Raw genomic sequence first — 19050 nt, forward strand, 5'->3', positions numbered from 1 at the left:
TATATAAAATTTCAGAAGTTTTTAATGACACTAAAACTCAATTGACAATACCATCTTAGTAAAAACATCACAGGTTGGCTATAAATATATTTAATGAAAAGATGGGAGAGAAACATAGCATCAAATTACAGTCAGTGATATACCATACTTAAGAAAAAGACAGGGAGCGTCTGTAGGACATCATGCTGCGGAATTAGATCTCATGAAACGTTCAAACAATCACAAACTCAACGGACAAACTGCTCTTACCTCAAGAAACGGTCCGGTTTACAGTCAATAAGCAATATGAAAAATAATGAAAATGATTACAAGATCCGCTCATGTAGAATCTGCATGGCCTGTCGTTTCTTCTCTCAATATCTCAAACACTTTGAGCATTTTCACAATTGACTGAAAATAGTCATAAATGGTCTTTATCTTCAGGAGGGCAACGTTAACTATTAAAATTTGTTTAATAAAATTTTACACGTAATGTGCCATCCTGCTGTCTCAATAATAAAACGCATGAAACTCTCTTTTATGAATTTTGAAGTCACTTTGAATTTGAAGCTGGTGCAATACTGTTTAAAAAGATGAAAACATTGTTTCTAGACTGTGCTGGTGTAGATCTATTAGAGATACTGTACCTTAACAAGTAAGGCCAAATATGAAAAATCATTTTGGTTTTTATCTTTACATTCTATTTTCCCTCTCACCATCATTTCCATGAACAACAGGAGATAGGCAATGACTTAAGGTGCTTAAAGTCCCCATAAAATTTTTTTTTTTTGTGGCTTTTAAGTCCATTAATGTGTGCTAGCGTACTTCTAAAAAAAAAAAAAAAAAAAAAAAGAAAAAAAAAAGATCAAATTAATTTTAGCACAAGTAAATTTACAGTCTTCCTCTTTCAGAAAAAACAACAACAAAAACATCAGTTTATCAATTTGTGGTTCATAGCTGTGGCATCATGGAGTTATTTTAGGAATAAACTAAAATCGTATTAAGATAAAATCTTACAATGGAATTTAAAAAAAGAAATTTAGTACTGCCCTGAAAAGGCTGCACAACAGGCATGTACAGTATATTTCACAACACAAAGTAAATTTAATTACACAAAAGATCCTGTTGAAAAGTTGACATACTTGGTTCTTGATATCATGTGTGGGTTGCGATATTGTGTGGTTTTCTCAAGCATCAATGACTGTTTTAAATCTTTTCTGATGGTTTTGTCAGTCCCTGAGTGGTAAAACTGAATCTCAACATACTATAGCCACTGTGAGGAAGAACTCAAATGGATCTGGGGGACTTTTGTGGGACAAACCAGAGATGCACAACCATCACAAAACAGTAACAGAGGTGACACACAATATTAAGAACCTTTCCACAGAATCATTTATATAAATAAAATGATTTAGTACTGTATATATCTTAATATATGTTATGCTACATAGCTTAATCAGGGCAGTACTAAAACAAATAAAATGCAATATTTATGATGACATTTTTTCATCATAAAAATGATGAATTTTCAGATGAATTTAAACACAATATCTACTGAATATATTAAACATACTTTGGGTCTTTTTCCAATATCTCAATTTGTGTGTATTTTTGGGAAATGTGACAAACATGACGGATTTCAATTCTATTATATTTCATTTCAGAGTAACAAAATCTTCTACAATCAACTGAAGAACTGAAATTAAGCCACAGATTTCTTATGCTGACAATATATTGCAAACAAGTTGTTACGACAGTGAGAAATCACCCATTACAAACCGACACAAACAGTGACATCTCTTACATTTTATGATCACAAGCAGAAAAGTGGAGCGTTAGGACTTCGGGTCGACTCGAAAAAAAATTACATCATCTATTAAGTGACAGCTCAATATCAGTACTTACAAATGTGACTAGAAAAAAAAACAGAAATGCAAAACACAGGCCAAAAAAAAACATCTCTAGATGAACTTCACTAAAACAGTCCAAAGAGATATCGAAAGCATTAGCATCATAAACAGCGAAAACTCCCGAAAGCTTCTGAGAATCAAAGGCGGCAAAAATCAATCCCAAAATAATGACTCAAATTTTCATTCTCCCTATAATTCAAAAAAAGAAAGAAAACTGTCATTACTGGTTTCATCAAACAGCTGGTCTTACAACACAAGCCTGTGAAAAAGAGTTTCCTTCACATCTTCTCAATACAAACAAGGTGAGCCAGAAGCTTCTAAACCCCCAAGGTCCTCTGAAGTGAAAAATCACATTCCAAATGTGAATATTACAACATCATGAGTCATTAGAACAAACACAGCAAGCACAAACAAATCCGACGTCTCTGGCCAACGCAGCCCAACCCTGTTTAAATCTTTAAATTATGCTACATTATCCAAAAAAACTATGAAACTGAGTAGTCTGAGAAGGAAAGCAGAAAACCACCACCGCTGATGAATGCTTCTACGGGCCGGCGTGTTATTTCTCACGGTAGTACAGCAGGTACGCCTTCAGAGACTCGGGCAGCGGCAGACTCAGGATTTTGTCTCTCAGATGGTTGACCCGCGGCTCCTCGGGTTTGACGGGCTCAATGTCTTTCTCCTGCTCCTCCTCTTTGCTCTCCTCCTCGATGCATTCGTCCTCCTCGCTGTCCATGGGCTGAGGAATCAGCTGGTTGCCCACGAACACGTAGGTGTTGATGCGGCGGCGGCGGCGGCAGCGCCTGCGTTTGCGCTTCTGGGACGACCGCTGCGTGTTGTTGCGGGCCGGGTGCTCCTCGTTGGTCAGGTTGCGGAGGGTCCGGCGGATGTAGATTCGTGCCAGGTCCTGAAGACTCCTCACGGACAGCGGCGCTGAGGGGCGGAGGAATAATACAGATTAACGGCTACAGGTTTCTCTCAAATCTCATTTGTGTGCACAACTAATTAGCGTACACCTGAAGGCAAGACACCACAGGTCAAACGAATGGGTAAAAACGAATCGATATCACTACACTGCGCAAGCTGATCATTCACGGTACAATAAGACAACCGTTTTGAAATGTTATGCTTACATATGCAAATGAGGCATAATTAATTAAATATGCGCTAATTTGCATATTTCCCGAATAGAAATCTGATACTGGATTAAGCCACACTGTAATAAAAAATGATTTCTGTTGCTTGTTAAATAAATACAATGAGTTTAAGCAACAAGTGCTTAGCGTTTGGTTTCTACACTGGGAAAAAAATAATTTTCAGGATTTACTTTCAAACTATTTTTTTTTATTTTTTTATATAAATTACTAAACGTAACATTGGGTTAAAAAATTTAATTTTAAAAGTAGAAAGACTGAAATAATATCTTATTATAAAACAATCTAATAATTTGTTGGCAGCGGAAATAATTTGTTAATCAGTGGAAATAGCTATAGATTCTATTTACACTGTGTTAAAATAGCAGGATTTTCTGCTTTTTATTCTACTTATTGCAAATAGTGGCAATTATCTGCACCCTAATCCTACCCGATACTTTATTTTGAACTTTTTGATTATTTCCTTCATTTTTATTGAAAATAAATGCCTTACCGATGTGATATGAGATTTAAAAAGGAGAAGAAAAGTTCAGCAAAAGGCGGATTCGAACTCGGGTTGATGTGTCAAAAAGCACACGACTTACCATCTACGCTACTGGAACTGATGTTTGACAGCCGTCTTTTGTAGTGTTGACAAGCTCAATCACACGTTGGTGGGCGGAGTTAGTGTAAATAGCCTCTGCCAACAAGGCGGGCTATTTGCACAGTGTAAATAGACACTCGGTAATTTGTTTTATTTAATGTTTTTTTTTACAGTGTACTTTATGTCTAACCTACTTAAATATGCAAAACGGTTTACTCAATATGTAAAATGTTAATGTTAAAAGTTTACTTAAAGCAAAAAAAATGATTTATGTAGTCCCAACTCAATTAATCAATCAATCAATAAAACTGGGTGGTTAAAAATAAATTCCCACTGTAAATTCTACTGTAAAAAAAAAAAAATTCCATAAAATCCATTTACTGTTGGCGCCGATAGCCAACACAGCACCGTTGTGCAAAGGGCATCTGTCAACAACAGCGAAAATAATAATAATAATAATAATAATTTTCACAATGTTTTTAGAAATAAATTCTAAATCAGATGAATGATATATGAACAAAATTTGGTTATGCAGGCATTACTGATGTGGAGTCTCACTACATGAAAACAAAACTCATTTTGAAAAATACTGCCTTTAAAGAAGTCTATGGTAATTGAAATCTACAGGTGCAAATGTAATAAAATAAACTCTTTATAATCTGCAATTTGGATGTTTTCTATCCACTAGTCTGAGAGACGACATGTTATGGAAGCAAAATAGCCTAAAAATCTCAAGACTGACCAGTGCATGGAAAAAACCCAAAAACAATTATAGGTTTGGCCTGTAGTGTTGTTTACTGTTCTGAATGAACCAGGTTAGTAATGGAATCTGCAATAAATCAGTCTGTAACATTGTCCCTAGCAGCAGCTGATTGGCCAGGACAGTGTGAGGTCATAAAAGAGGCGGAGACTCACGGAGCACCACAGCTTCAGGCTTGCAGCCGTCTGTCCTGCTCTGCTGAACAAGAGGAGCAAATGACACCGCCAGGATATTCTTACTCTCCCAGGAGCTCTGACCGGTTCTGGTGATCTGAGTCAGCTGCAGAAGCACACAAACACTCGACTAATAAAGAGCTCATACATTCCATGCAAGACATGGAAGCTCAACAGGATCATAAAAGTTACTATTATTATTCTACAATATCATGCATTTATATAACCGTATAAATATTGGGTCCCACTTTATATTAGGTGGCCTCAACTACGATGTACTTACATTTTAATTAATTATTTGGTACAATGTACTTATTGTGTACATACATGGTTTTACATTGTAATTATATATTTTTAAAATACCTGCATGTAATTACATTTATAGTTACACTGTTGACCCATACCTTACACTTTAACCCACCCTTAAACCTACCCATACCACCAAACCTGTACCTAACCTCACCCGTATCCCACCTCAATAGCAGCAAAAGTGTTTTGCAATATAATATGAACACAGTAAGTACATTGTACTTATTTTTTGATGTAAGTACATAGCAGTTAAGGCCACCTAATATAAAGTGGGACCAAATATTGCATTAAAATGGCAATTTTAACAAATTTCTCATTGAGAACTTTAGATGCCAAACACAGACAATAAAAGATGCATTTTTATAGTCTTTCTCCAAGCAGCTGTATATACTGTAGTTTAGCCAAGGCTTTTATCATTCCAATTTCTACTACACCAAAATGTATTTGCACACTTACAAATAACTGAATGAGTGAAGTGGCATTTATTTGGAATAAAATGCAAAAGTACACTTGTCAAGCAAAACATTTCACAAAAAGACATTTGTTCGGCTTGAAATGATAACAGTGTAAAATGAATAGAGTCAGTACTGTGTGACTTTTTGTTTGTCCTTGGTGGAACCACAGCTGTGGTTACTTACTTTTATTATTGCTTTAGTCTTGTTTATATAATATTTATTTATTAATATGAATAAGATTTAGGTTTTTTTATTTTATTTCAGTTTTAATTGTAGTTATTTTGTTATGCGCTTTAGTAATTTTTATTGGTTTATTTTTAATATTATTAATTTATTTGAGTAATTTTGAAGAGATCTGATCACAGATGTGGGTTGGGATTTTGTGGTCTAATGACATTCAGATATTTGTAAGTGTGACTGAAGTCTCCTACCTTTGTTTAGGGCCACTGTATGTATCATCCTGTGTTTTACCTGATCCTCTATAGGCATGACCAAAATTCCTCCGACTTTCAGCAGGATTTTCATGTAGTTCTCGTGGTCCTTCTGAACTCCAGCGCCGCAGTAGATGCGGTCGTACTGATGACTGTCTGAGGAAATCTCCAGACAATTCCCCACCACAAAGTGTGGTTCACAGAACTCAAACCTGAAAGGACACATTGATAACATTCATAGTCATTTCTACAACATCTACAAAACAACTTCTACATTTTCACCAATCTCACAGCTATGTGGTTTCTAACATGTTCCAGTTGAGTTTAGTGTGCCACTATGCAGTTTCTAGGGCGTTTTCAAACTTTAGTTTTCAGACTATTTCATAAACTATAATATTTTGTCCGGCATGTTCTGCTGTAATTTTAATAAACCTGCATGTTTTCTTTTTTATTGTTTTATTAGCAAAAGCTGGGAGCATCAATAAGTTCATTTATTTAACCACAATTATATTTGTGATTCCAGTAGTTTCAAGAACTGTATAGTCATTAATAAAAAATAAAAATAAAAAAATGTTCACAATAATTATATTTTGCAATGAAACAAGACTATTTTAAAATAAAAATTAAAAATGAATAGAGATTAAAATTATTACATTTAAAAAGAGTAACTTTTAAAATAAATTAAAAATAAAGAGTAAAATTGTATTAAAATAAAAAATTAAATATATACAGTGTGTGTTTGTAGGCAATGTAGGCACAAAAAAAAAAAATGAAGATTATTTTTTATTTTAATAGACAAAACAGAACACCTTGTGTCTCTACAATATTCTAGCCTCTAAATGTGCAGGTGTTTTGCAAGATTTAATGTCTGCCAGGCAAAAATTGCTTTTCAAATTGTTTAGAAGTAATAGCACACCTCTTTTCAACAAGCTATATAATCTGAGTTATCACTAACGTGACAACGAAAGAACCACATAGCAACCAAATAGCAATGCACTAACAACAGCCTAGTATTATGTCAGCGTGTTTTGCACAGGCAAGTAAATTCGCATTTCCTTCAGAAAATGTAAGAATCCATTTTCATGATTGAATAAAAAGCTATTTTCCTTCCTTAACTGCTAGAGAACTGACACGATGCCAAGAGCAATCTGATATTGAGCATATTATTAGCATCAGTCCATACGTGTTTTTATTTGCTTAGCAGCAGTTTTATTGAGTAGTCATAGACTCAACAAGACGTGAAACAGATATCGAGCTCTGAACATTGATTAAGCAACCTTTGGGCACATGGCCTTCTGTTATGAAACATGCTTTTATGGCTTGTTTAATAGCGTCAGTGCTTTGTCTGATACGTCATTACAGCTCTCTCCTGACCTCAATAACGCCGCTTGCTCTGGTGCATGACGAAAACAGATGTTTGCAAGCGGCAAATGAGTTCAGGGATATCTGGTTGCGTGTGCGATGCTGAAGTGGACCTTCTGAGCTAGCGCTTCTGTCTGTGACAGGTGTTCCCGCAGGTGTGTGAATGGCTCAGCAGACCGCAGAGAGCTGACGGCCGCTTGAAGTATTTATTCATTGAGACTGCGGTTCGGGATTCGCTAATGCATCCTCCGTGTCACATGGAAGATTAATGGGCAGGGCTGAGTAAATCAAAGTTCAAATCACAGCGATCTTTGAAGTTAACCACAGAACTGCGGCAGGACTACTGTTGCTCGCTCCAATCTCTGTTTGCCTTCCTGGAGGCGGCTGCCAATTGAAACAGAGCGCTTTTGTGTAACAAATCTAGCACTTTTTCAAATAGAATATTTACACTCACACTTCGATCTATAGAAACAATGCAAAATAAGAATTGAACATACCTGTCAAAGCTGTCGCTGTTTTTAATGAAATCATCAAGTCTTTCTTTTGCATACTCCACCACATCCTTGTGTAGCTCAACACCATGATTTACTCCAAACGGACCTGCAAATAATAATAATCAACAAGAATCACTGCTATTATTCTATACATTTTATTAATTAAAATATACATTTTAATTACTATCAGTCACATTCCATGGTATTTCATTGAAATATTAACATTTCCAGACAATAACACACCAAAAGTTAAATATTCTGAATAATTTTTTTTTTTTTTTTTTACAAAACTTGCCACTGTGCTACTATGCAGTATCTTGCATAGCTTTTTTTAATGGAAATTAATACTTTTATTAAGTGAGGATGCATTAAATTAGTTGCATTTAGATGGATTAAACTGTTCATTGAACTTTATCAAAGAATCATAAAAAAATGGGTATTATGGTTTCCACAAAAATATGAATCAGTACAATAAATGTTTCTTGAGCAGCAAATCAGCATTTTAGAATGATTTCTGAAGGATCATGTGACACTGAAGACTGGAGTAATGATGCTGAAAATTCAGCTTTGCATCACAGGGATAAATTATATTTTAAAATATATTACAATAGTAAACAGTCAAATTGTAATAATATTTTACAATTTTAACTATTTTTTAATCAAATAAATACAGCCTTGGTGAGAATTTTATTTAAAAAAAATATAACTGACCCTAAACTTTTAAATGTTAATGTACAGTATTATGTGAGATTTTTAAAACACTTTTTATGTTTATCCAACTAAAAATCATAAATCCGATCACTTAAAGTAATATCACATTCTCTACTCAACAAGTTGCGTGATTTGAGTCATTCATATCTGTAGCACCAACATTTATGTTTGTTTAAATCCCTAAAATTTAACAAGAACGACAGTGATGCAAATAAAAGATTTATTAACTAAATATAATTCAAAAGTGAAATTACTATTACGCACAATGTTCAAACAAAAACAAAAAAAACACTTCCTCTGGTCTCAGTTGGCAAGAGGCTGATGGACAAAAAGCTGATTTAAGCGACTTAAATGAAATAAAATTACACATAAAATGCTAAACTCTGATTGGTCCTAAAATAGTCTTTATCATTGTGTGCAAGTTTATTATTTCTACTTCTAATCATTTTTTTATTTTATTTTGACTAATACTACTACTATTTTTATTATTATTATTATTATTATTATCATAATTTTTTTATTAAAATAAAATGAAAAATAAATTCTATCCTCATTATCGGCTGTTTCCTTTACTGTCTTGTTTTCTCGATCCTCTAGATATATCATTAGAGTGGTTCTCACCTATGATCAGGCCCACCATGGTGCTCAGGTATCCCGTGCCGCTGCCGAGGTTCAGGAAAGACAAATCCTGCTGGAGTTTCAGGGCTTCCATCACCTCAGAGTAGATACACGGCGCTGACAGGTGTATATTCCCGTGCTTCCACGCCAGATCCTTGTAGGCATTGTCTCTGTAGCCGTCCAGGTAATAATCTCCGCGGTCTATGGCCCTAAAGGCCTGCTCCACACGGTCTGTGCGGATGTACTGCGCTTCCTTCAGGTTGTCTATCAAATCGTCGTTGTCCTCCCCAGCGCTGACTGCTCCCCCCATGATCCCCTCCGAGAAAAGAAACAAACCAAAAAAAAAAAAATGCAGAGGAGGTGAGAGACGGATAACTAGACCGGTCCTCACATCCAGATGAAAGCGCTGGAGTGATTCTCCGCAGGGATGCCCAGTCGTGATGCCTGTGTCCCACACAAATCACCTCAGACCATTCTCATCTACGCCAAGAGCTGAGGATTGAAAAACAAAAGGTGACGGTTTAGATCTCTCTCACTCACATTTCAGTTTACCCTTCTCTCCTGAAAACAAGAGCCATGCTGCGTGAGAGCCGCCATGCCACCTGATACCTGCCGGCTTTGATTCTTCAGCTCGGTGTTGCATGTACCTGATGTTACCTGCCTGATGCGAACTGCTTTAATATTGCAGAAAGTCTGAAGTCTTATTGTATGTCACAGATGATAATAAAATAAACAAAATGCCAAAACAATCAATTAGACAAAGCACTGGCGCGACAAAAAAATCTTTTCAACCTTTTTTCGACCATCTTTATTAGATGAAATTTAACAACCCATTTTTTGTTATTAGTGTTGTCAAACGATTAATTGCATGCAAAGTAAAAGTTTGTTTACATAATACATGTATGCGTGCTGTGTATATTTATTATGTATATAAAAATACACACACACACACACACACGTATGTTAGGAGTGTAACGATAAATCGATTAATGGATCGATTCTGTGATTTTCCTAATGCATCGCGATTCTCTCTTGAATCGATTCTGAACTTAGTTTTTAACAGCAGATGGCGCTCTAGGCTAGTTTTTAACTCCACACTCAAATGCACACGAAGTGCGTTCAACTGAGTGGTTAAATGTACTTGCACCTCTGCTTTTATGACACAAGATTAATGTAAACAATCCACTGTGAACACTCTTGTAATTCGCTTCAACCTTTTTGAACTTTATGAATGATTATTTTAAGTTCAAGTGGTGTGTGTGTGTAAGGAACTGAAAGCAAGCTGTTTCTAAAGCATGCAGTGCCATCTGCCGTTAAAAGTCAAGTCAAGTCATGTCATCTTTATTTATATAGCGCTTTTAACAATACAGATTGTGTCAAAGCACTTAACAGTATCAAATTGGAGGACAGAGTGTCAGTAACGTATAATGATAAGATTAAACACTCAATTTTCAGTTAATGGCATTTCATTATTGAATTCAGAGATGTCTTTGTCTAGCTCAGTTTAGTTTAAATAGTATCTGTGAAATCAAATTGACGATAATTGCTAGAAATTAAGTGTCCCCAACTGAGCAAGCCAGAGGCGACAGCGGCAAGGAACCAAAACTCCCTCTGAGACAGAATGGAGAAAAAAACCTTGGGAGAAACCAGGCTCAGTCGGGGGGCCAGTTCTCCTCTGACCAGACGAAACCAGCAGTTCAATTCCAACCGCAGCCACGTCAGATTGTGTAAAGGGCTTATCTGATTCCGTGGTCTTGTCCCGATGGAGCATTTTAATTCATAATTTAATGTATTTGTTATATTTGTGTTTTATTCATTATTTGAAGTTTTTCATTTATATGATTTATTCATTTGCTATAATTGTAATGTATAGTTTAATGCATTTATTGTTTGTCTATTTTTATAATATGTATTTGTTTGTTTATTATAATTTTAAATTATAGTTTAATTCATTTAATATATTTCTGTTAATATATATATATATATATATATAAAAACTAAGCTCAGAATCAATTTCAGAATCAATTTCAGAGAATTGCGATGCATTAGATTAATTATATATATATATATATATATATATATATATATATATATATATATATATATATATATATATATATATATATATATATATATATAATATATATAAAATATAATATATATATATATATAATATATATATATATATATAAAAATATATATATATATATATATATATATAGTTATAAAAATATAAAAACTAAGCTCAGAATCAATTTCAGAATCAATTTCAGAGAGAATTGCGATGCATTAGATTAATTGATTATCGCTAAACCCCTAATGCATGTATATATTTCAGAAAAATAGGTTGTTTACATATTAAATATTTAATTATAATGAATAAATAGACATGTTAATATTTTCAAAATATATACTGTATGTGTGTGTATTTATATATACATAATAAATATACACAGAACATGCATATATTATGCAAACAAAAACTTTTTTGTATGCGATTAATCATTTGACAGCACTTATATATACATTGATCAAAAGTCAAAAGTGACAGTAAGTAAAGACATTTATAATGTTATATGCTATTCATCAAAGAATCCTGAGAAAAATGTATCAGTTTCCAAAAAAGCACAGCTGTTTTCAACATTATAATATTTTTTGAGCAGCAATTCAGCATATTAGAATGATCTCTGAAGTACCATGCGTCACTGATGATTGAAGAAAAATTCAGCTTTGCTGTCACAGAAATAAATTACATTTGTAGATGTATTTAAATTAAAAATGATCATTTTAAATTGTAATAATATTTCTGTATTTCTTGATCAAATAAATGTAGTCTTCATGAGCACAAAATATTTTTCTTAAACATTAAAAAAAAAATATTTTTAACCTCAAAATTTTGATTGTTAATGCAGTTTTTTTTTAATACCAGTTTTATGTTCCTCCAACTAAAAATTGTAAATTTGACCACTTAGAGTAATCACATCTCTACTCAACAAGACATCTGATTTGATGAATCATTCATAGCACTAACAGTTCCAAACGTGTTATGTGCCAATTTTCCAAGTTTATGACTTAGAAGTTTGTTCAAATCCCTAAACGTAAGTATGAGCAAGAATAATAATAATAGTGATGCAAATAAAAGATACAGTATCTTGATATGCCTCAAGGATGCAATTACTATTGATGACGTCACCTTTCTGATGCTAGCAGCTTTAATACTACAGAAAACAGCAGAAGTCCAAGCCTAAAGTCTTACGACCCATCTCAAATGATAAATATAATAAATGCCAAAGCAACAAAACAGTTATTAATTAGGACATCTGAAAGTCTGCTTCCTAGAAATGCTATGCATTTAACAACTGAACAGGCTTTGAAAGCAAGCGCAAAGCAAGTCTGAAAGTGGCATTTGGGCTGCAGACAGGACATTTACAAAGTATCAGAATTTGCATGTCTGGTAATTGAGTTAAGCCGAAGTTCTGTAACCTGAAGGATTTTTATGAACCTGAACTAGATCTGGATTTAAACAAACAAACATGAGGCTTATTTACTTACAACGGTTCAGTGAGTTCAAGAAAAGCCCAATTACTGTACATCGAAATGTCTCCATTCTCCAGTCCAATTAGGGATTGCTTTGCAAAGAACCATCCATCGAAAAAAAGAACCCATTAAATCGGTTTCATTTTCTGTGTTGACATACTTCCTATTGAAATTGAAGAACTCATCCCTTTTTGTAATATATGTATTTTTACATCGTTTTTAAAAAGCAAACAGGCTTTAGTTTACACCACGACCAATAAATAGCGATTTTCTACTTGCAATAGCTAGTCAGAAACAAGCTAGGATTAGAAGGATGAGTTGTTCTCATTCTTACAGAGCCCTCAAAGTGACAATTGCAGATGTCAAACTACAGATTTGCAAGAAAACCCAGAGATTTTCACATGCAAAAAAGAACATTTTCCAAAGTGCACAGGAAAACAGGGTTTTATATTCACTGTCTATGCAAAAATTAGGAATAATTCATATTTCCTCATTTTGTGTTTTAATGCTTTTTATTGATTCTTATTCTCACCAAGGCTGCATTTTTTAAATACAGTAAATACAACATAAATTTAATACAGTAAAGCAGTAAAACTGAAATTTTAATACTATTTGAACTAACTGCTATTCAGCAAGGATGCATTAAATTCATCAAAAGCAAAAGTAAGGGCATTTATAATGTTGCAAAAGTAAATAAATGCTGTTCTTTTGCACTTTCTATTCATCAAACAATCCTATAAATACATTACGTTTTCCACAAAAATATTAAGCAGCCCAATATATTCAAATAGAAGTTCGTCATTTTAAATAAGATTTCACAATATTACTGTTTTTACTGTGTTTCTGATCAAATAAATGCAGCCTTGGTGAGCATATAAGGGACATATTTCAAAAACAACAACATTTCTTATTTATTGATTTTTTTTTTTTTTTTTTTTAGTTTTTCATGCATGTATGAAAGTCTCTGGGGTTTTTTTTTTCCTGCAAATGTCACTTTAGATGCTCCGTACATTTATAGAGAGCATTTGATTGGACAAAAAATTTGGACACGCCCTTTTGTGCAACATGATGTCATCAGTATTTTTGCTCCTGAAAGAGTGAAAACTATAAATGCACGTTTTTAATTAAAGTGAATTGTGTCCATATTTTAATGACCTAAACACTAACAGACATGGACCAAAAGCCACAAAACCCACGTTTTGATTTCACAGGGTTTTAAATATATGTCTACATCCCTCTTATTTTCTTGTTCCTTTTTTTTCTGCATATGCCTTCCTTTTCAGCCTTTTCCTGTAACGCTGCCCTTTTAGTCTCCTGCACTAAAAATACTGCAGGGAGGGATCTGGGTCAAACCTCCTACTCTGTTTTGTACAAGACCTGATTGCAACCCTACAGAGACTCTCTGTACATCAGTATACAACTTACAAAAGAGAACGGCACATGAGCACTCTTTCTTTCTAACAAACAGACGTGGAGTGCTGTTTATAACACTATAAACCAATGAAGCCGTTAATATTGGATTTAAAACCAGAATTCTGGTTTTCATGCCATTGCTAACTGGTTTTGTAGCTAAGTTGAGTAACTGCTGGATTGTTGTGGAATTAATACTGGAAGCGGAACAATGAACTGGAACAATTTGTTATAAGGCTGAGCTGATCCATTATTAACATGTTTAAACTTGCTGGTTGCATAATTGCAAATTTATCACAGAACACTGATGCTCGGCCAGAACTAATTTGTTTACAATTCCTCTGTGCTTTTCAAGTGAAGATAAAACTTAAAATAAAGCAGGCCTACTTTGTCTGATTTTCATAGTCCTCATTATTTCTGAAAAAACGTCATCAGCTGAAACTTCACGTCAGCCACCCGTTATAATGCACAGCTGTCCTGTCTGTCTCAGACTGCTGTGTTTCATGAGCACACATGGTGTGTGTAAATAGCCTATATTTTAAATGGAAGCTGAAGGCCTCATGTTGACTCCTGCACTGTTTGTCTGACCCAGTGAAAGCGGAAGCCAAAAACTCTCAGCAGATTTATTCCAGGACTCAATAAGAAGAACTGTGTCATCACAGAGAGAAACCCAACACACAAATAAAGCATGACCCGACCTGCAGGGCACATAACAATACTAATAATAAATGCTCAGGTCATATTTAAACCCAAACTATACACACACACACACACAGTATTTAAGTATTTATTCTTTACTTTTTTTGGATTTTGTGGTGAAATGTGACCTTGACCTTTTTCATGAGATTCACTGAATAATAATAATATAATAAAATAATTTTTATTTTATAATAGAAATTATAGTTTGACTAAAGAAAAGCAAGCATTAAGGCCTTCCTGAAATGCAAAACTCTATTCATAATTTCTTATTTATTTTGCGGTGAAATATGACCTTTACATGACTGTAAGATTAAAATAATTATAATAATTGACATAACTTTGTGCATTAAAGTAGCTCACTGACAAGCTAGGCAATATCGCATTCATAATCGAAGGAGATTCATCTGTGATTATGAACACTATATTGCCTAGCTTGTCAGTGAACTACAGCTCTGTGTAGTAAATGCCGCTCCATCTGAAAACAGGTGATGGCGATTTACTACCAATCACGGAACCGGCTTTACTGACGAGATGCGCATGATAATCAATTTCGATTAATTGCACAGCCCTACATTAAAGCCAAAATAAATGTGGCAAAATATATTAATATTCATTCCTTACAACTTACTAGAGTATATAGTTTTGTTACCTGTATTTATATTGTTAGAAATATTCAAAAAGTTACTAGTGTCTATTCCAGTTTTCCTAGTACTAGCAAACAAATAGACACTAGTCAAGACTCTAGTGTGAAAGATATACATTATAAAGGGCAACGTGTGCGTACAGAGAGCAAACATACATTTATGCTGCTTTTATTTTCTTCCATATTCATTTATCATTTGTACATTTTCATGAATATTAATTTTTTTTATATTATTCATGTTTCTGCAATGCTTGCTCTTGTGGTTTAATCTTCTAATTATATCTTCACAAGTTACAGATAAGGAGGAATAGGTTTCACGGGAGGTTGTGAAGCAGTTTGGTAACGTTTGTGCTGGTCAGACGAAGCACAGAGAAAGACGCAAAAGAGATAATTCAATAAACTCTGTTCATTTTTATTATTATTATTATTATTATTAACGATAGTAAAATGGAAGAAAATTAAGAATAAGTTGACAGTTTGGATATCAACACCAAAATTGTGGAGGAGAGAGAAGTTTTAGCATGGCTGGATCCAACGTTTGTGGTAAGATTTTTAATTGTACTATAAAGCAGCCATTCCATTCTGTAAGTAGAGCTCAATGGCAAATTACTTATATTGTGGAAAAAGTTGATAGTAGCTAGTGAACAGTAAAAATAAAAAAGCAGGCCTACTAGTAGGCTATATGAATATGGACTGGTATTTAATAAGCAGTTAATGTGAAACTTAAAATATATAATAGTCAGTGTTAAATTGCTCACTTGTAATCATAAAATAGATACTAGTAGCTTAACTTAACTAGTTAGTTGCAAGGAATAAATTTTCAAGCAGCTGCCATAACATCACAACAACGCGAGTCTCTATACAAATATGACGCCAAAACGTTATATAATAATCAATTTTGTATTCTGGCTCATGTTGTCGTCGATAGTGGAAAGAAAATCCGTATTTGCGACGCTTTCGGTCGTTTGTTTGTTTACTTTCGACGCACATTGATGTGGACGGCGGCGAACCGCGCGACATGATCGCTGCGTCCACACGCGCACACATCTACAGTTCACGACGCACTTATAAAACAACACACATCCGCACTGCGTTACAACAAAACTCAGTTAAGCGACGTGTGCAATGCGCATTAAATCTATACGGTATACCTGACACAATCAGATGTGGTAGTATAATCAAAATCAAGCAGCAAGAGAGAAAATGTAAGCGTTTCGCATGTTTAGATCCGCCATAATCTCTCAAGCAGGACTTGCATGCATATATTAAATTCAATAACTCTACAGATCTAATTAACAATAAAGGTTATGCAATAACACTTGACATTTAAAATATTTATGAACAAAAAAACTCCCGGTGCGTCGCGCATCCGGCCTTTGTTATTATGCGTGTTGTGTAATGAACAAAAGCGTCAAGCAAAATATATCTAAAAAGGAAGTTGTTATGAAATAAAGGTTCAGAGACCGTTGTTGTACTGCTATTGTTATTATTTTCTTACAAGTATTAGTAAACTTGCAGCATCTGGATAAAACACCTCTGAATTTCTGAACTAGTTTGTAATTCAGATGAAAATAAGCTGAGACCGACGGAAAAACAAACCTCTAGTTATTCGGTTTCTAAACCCATGCTGTTAGATGACATTTAAACGCTGCAGGACTAGGAAAACCAGTAAGACGGAGGCATTGTGATCGACTTGGCACGACAAACCTCTTAATAGACAATAAAACATTTGTGCATTCTTCAAAATAGCCATTTTGGCATTTTTCGCATGCGTTAAACCAAGTTAGCAGGCTTGCATTTAAATGTCGGCCACATGTACATCTTCCTCAGCTTGAGCAGATCAACGCAAAGCAACAAAACAAAAATGTCGGCATCATCTCTGCGGAATAACAATGTTCACTGACCTTTGTAAAGCCATGAATCAGTCTCAGGCTTTGCACGAGCAAAACACGCTGGATGCACATTAGAGTTGGTGTTTTTGAGCGCAATGTTGTTGTGCGATGTATAGATTTTCGTGGCGTTGAAGATCCAGCGCTGTTTTTCTCGAGGAACAGCTGAGAGGATGTAAACACACGTCACATGGTTCACAGAAACGAGGCTGCGGACATTAGACTGCAAATGCTGTTGGCTAATAACTGGTTCTTATGATAGTCCTCCAGGGGGCTCCCTGAAGCCCAAAAAGCTGAAGTTCTATTGAGCTGCATTAAAATATCAGCTCGATATCGGAGGCATTTGTAAATAGAAATGTATAATCGTTTGCATCTGTTCATACCAAGGATTTATGTTTACAAATATGCTTCATGCATTTATAAAAAAAAAGGATTGAATTCCATTCGCCTAACAATTAATCACAAAAGAATGTGATTAGTCCATCTAAACCAGCGCTGAAAAAAGTAACACGTACCACGTGACAAAACAGTCGCCGCGTGTCTTCAGTAGCGGTCTGAGCACTCGATTAAAATAGCGATATCATCTTCAAAAGCAGTTGAATGAAAATAAAACAGCTAAAATATAACACGTATTAATTATATTCACAAAATATGGGTAATTGGAGACAATTTCTAGGCCACTACGTAAAGCAACGTCGTCTAAATGCCACTCTACCCGTTTCATTCTAATGTTTGTACAAGAAGACAGCGGTTATTCCCCGCCCCCACCTGTATCACACACGTCCCGCCTACCTGAGCAAGGATTGGCTAGTAGGCTACAAAGGCGGTCAGCGATTGGACAGTGTAGGAGTCGTTCATATTGACGTAGCTAGCATAGCAAATAGCGATTCGGAGAAGGCGGGACATCAGTGAAAAAAGCTTCAGAACAATGTCCTTTACTAGATTACTTTTACAAATGGTCTTGTAAAGGCATTTAGAACTCACGTAAGCAGCTTTCTTTTAAAACACCCAGCGTAAACCAAATGATTACTGGGTTTAGCATTGAATCAGTGGTTGTGTCAATCATTTGAGCAGCTGGGGTCAGGGTCTGTGTGTTAGCAGACTGATTTATGAAGATGATTTTTGGCGTTGAAATCTGTTGACAGTGGCTCATTCAGAAGCACTCAATCCACAGTTACTCCTGGAAAGGAATAAGCATGCCTTGTTATTTACATCCAAAGCACCCACCATGTGCTTATAGGGTTGCATCACTACATGCTAAATCAGTCTGAATACAAGCATACTGCTGTCTGGCATAAATATAAGGCTGGTTAACAGTTCTGTTGGTAGAGTTTGTCATATGTCAGTGTTCTCAGCCGGACTGGAAAACAGTATTCACTTACCACGATGACATCTTTTTATTTTCCCATAGGCCATTCTACCCCGTTGACCCATCATGGCCCTTTAAGATCCACTTAGTCAAACTCTATTGGGAAATTAGCATTATGAAACCAGTTTAAAATTAGTAAGTGTCCATTTATACATCTGGATATTAAGTTTCAATGATAGAGGACGATGCTCCTACAGGATTGATTGTGTAATACGTTTTTCCCCCCACATACATCAGGCCATAATGTACCAACACTGTACCAAGTTCCCCAAAATAACTTTATAACATAGAACTCTCATCCAATGGAATTATGGGTAAAATGATCTCAAAGCAACAGAGGGTCATATAAAACTCCCCTTTAACCCCAAAATGTACAGTGCACTTTTCCCCTCCTAGAATGCATATGTCGATCAAAAAGACAGATGGAATTAGATGCAGATTCTTTATAAAACTATTTGCTTATATTTTAATTTAATGGGTTGTTTGTAAGCAAGCAAGAGTTTACTTAGTTTGAGGACAAATATGAGTTATTATATTAAATAATAATTTATGTTAACTATTATG

At 34.8% G+C, this 19050-nt stretch overlaps 1 protein-coding gene across 1 annotated transcript; it reads right to left on the reverse strand.

The window, feature by feature from the left end:
- Positions 1-74: 74 nt before the first annotated feature.
- Positions 75-17852, reverse strand: pcmtd1 (protein-L-isoaspartate (D-aspartate) O-methyltransferase domain containing 1). The gene is made up of 7 exons (XM_058765106.1): positions 17633-17852; positions 17133-17282; positions 8943-9431; positions 7614-7716; positions 5795-5966; positions 4542-4665; positions 75-2822 (listed from the first exon to the last, which is right to left on the reverse strand). Exons 3-7 carry the CDS (start codon positions 9247-9249, stop codon positions 2449-2451), a joined length of 1080 nt encoding a protein of 359 aa, XP_058621089.1. The 5' UTR covers positions 9250-9431; positions 17133-17282; positions 17633-17852; the 3' UTR covers positions 75-2448.
- Positions 17853-19050: the final 1198 nt, after the last annotated feature.

Source organism: Onychostoma macrolepis, chromosome 24 (genome assembly GCF_012432095.1).
Source record: "Onychostoma macrolepis isolate SWU-2019 chromosome 24, ASM1243209v1, whole genome shotgun sequence".
Taxonomy (NCBI): Eukaryota; Metazoa; Chordata; class Actinopteri; order Cypriniformes; family Cyprinidae; genus Onychostoma; species Onychostoma macrolepis.

Bases quoted from the DNA above. Each gene is read 5' to 3' on its own strand.
- pcmtd1 (XM_058765106.1), bottom strand. From the start codon at position 9,249: ATGGGGGGAGCAGTCAGCGCTGGGGAGGACAACGACGATTTGATAGAC. The intron at 5,967-7,613 runs GTATGTTCAATT...GTGTCCTTTCAG, and splicing joins AACAGCGACAGCTTTGACAG to GTTTGAGTTCTGTGAACCAC. The intron at 4,666-5,794 runs GTAAAACACAGG...GTGCTTCTGCAG, and splicing joins TCATGCCTATAGAGGATCAG to CTGACTCAGATCACCAGAAC.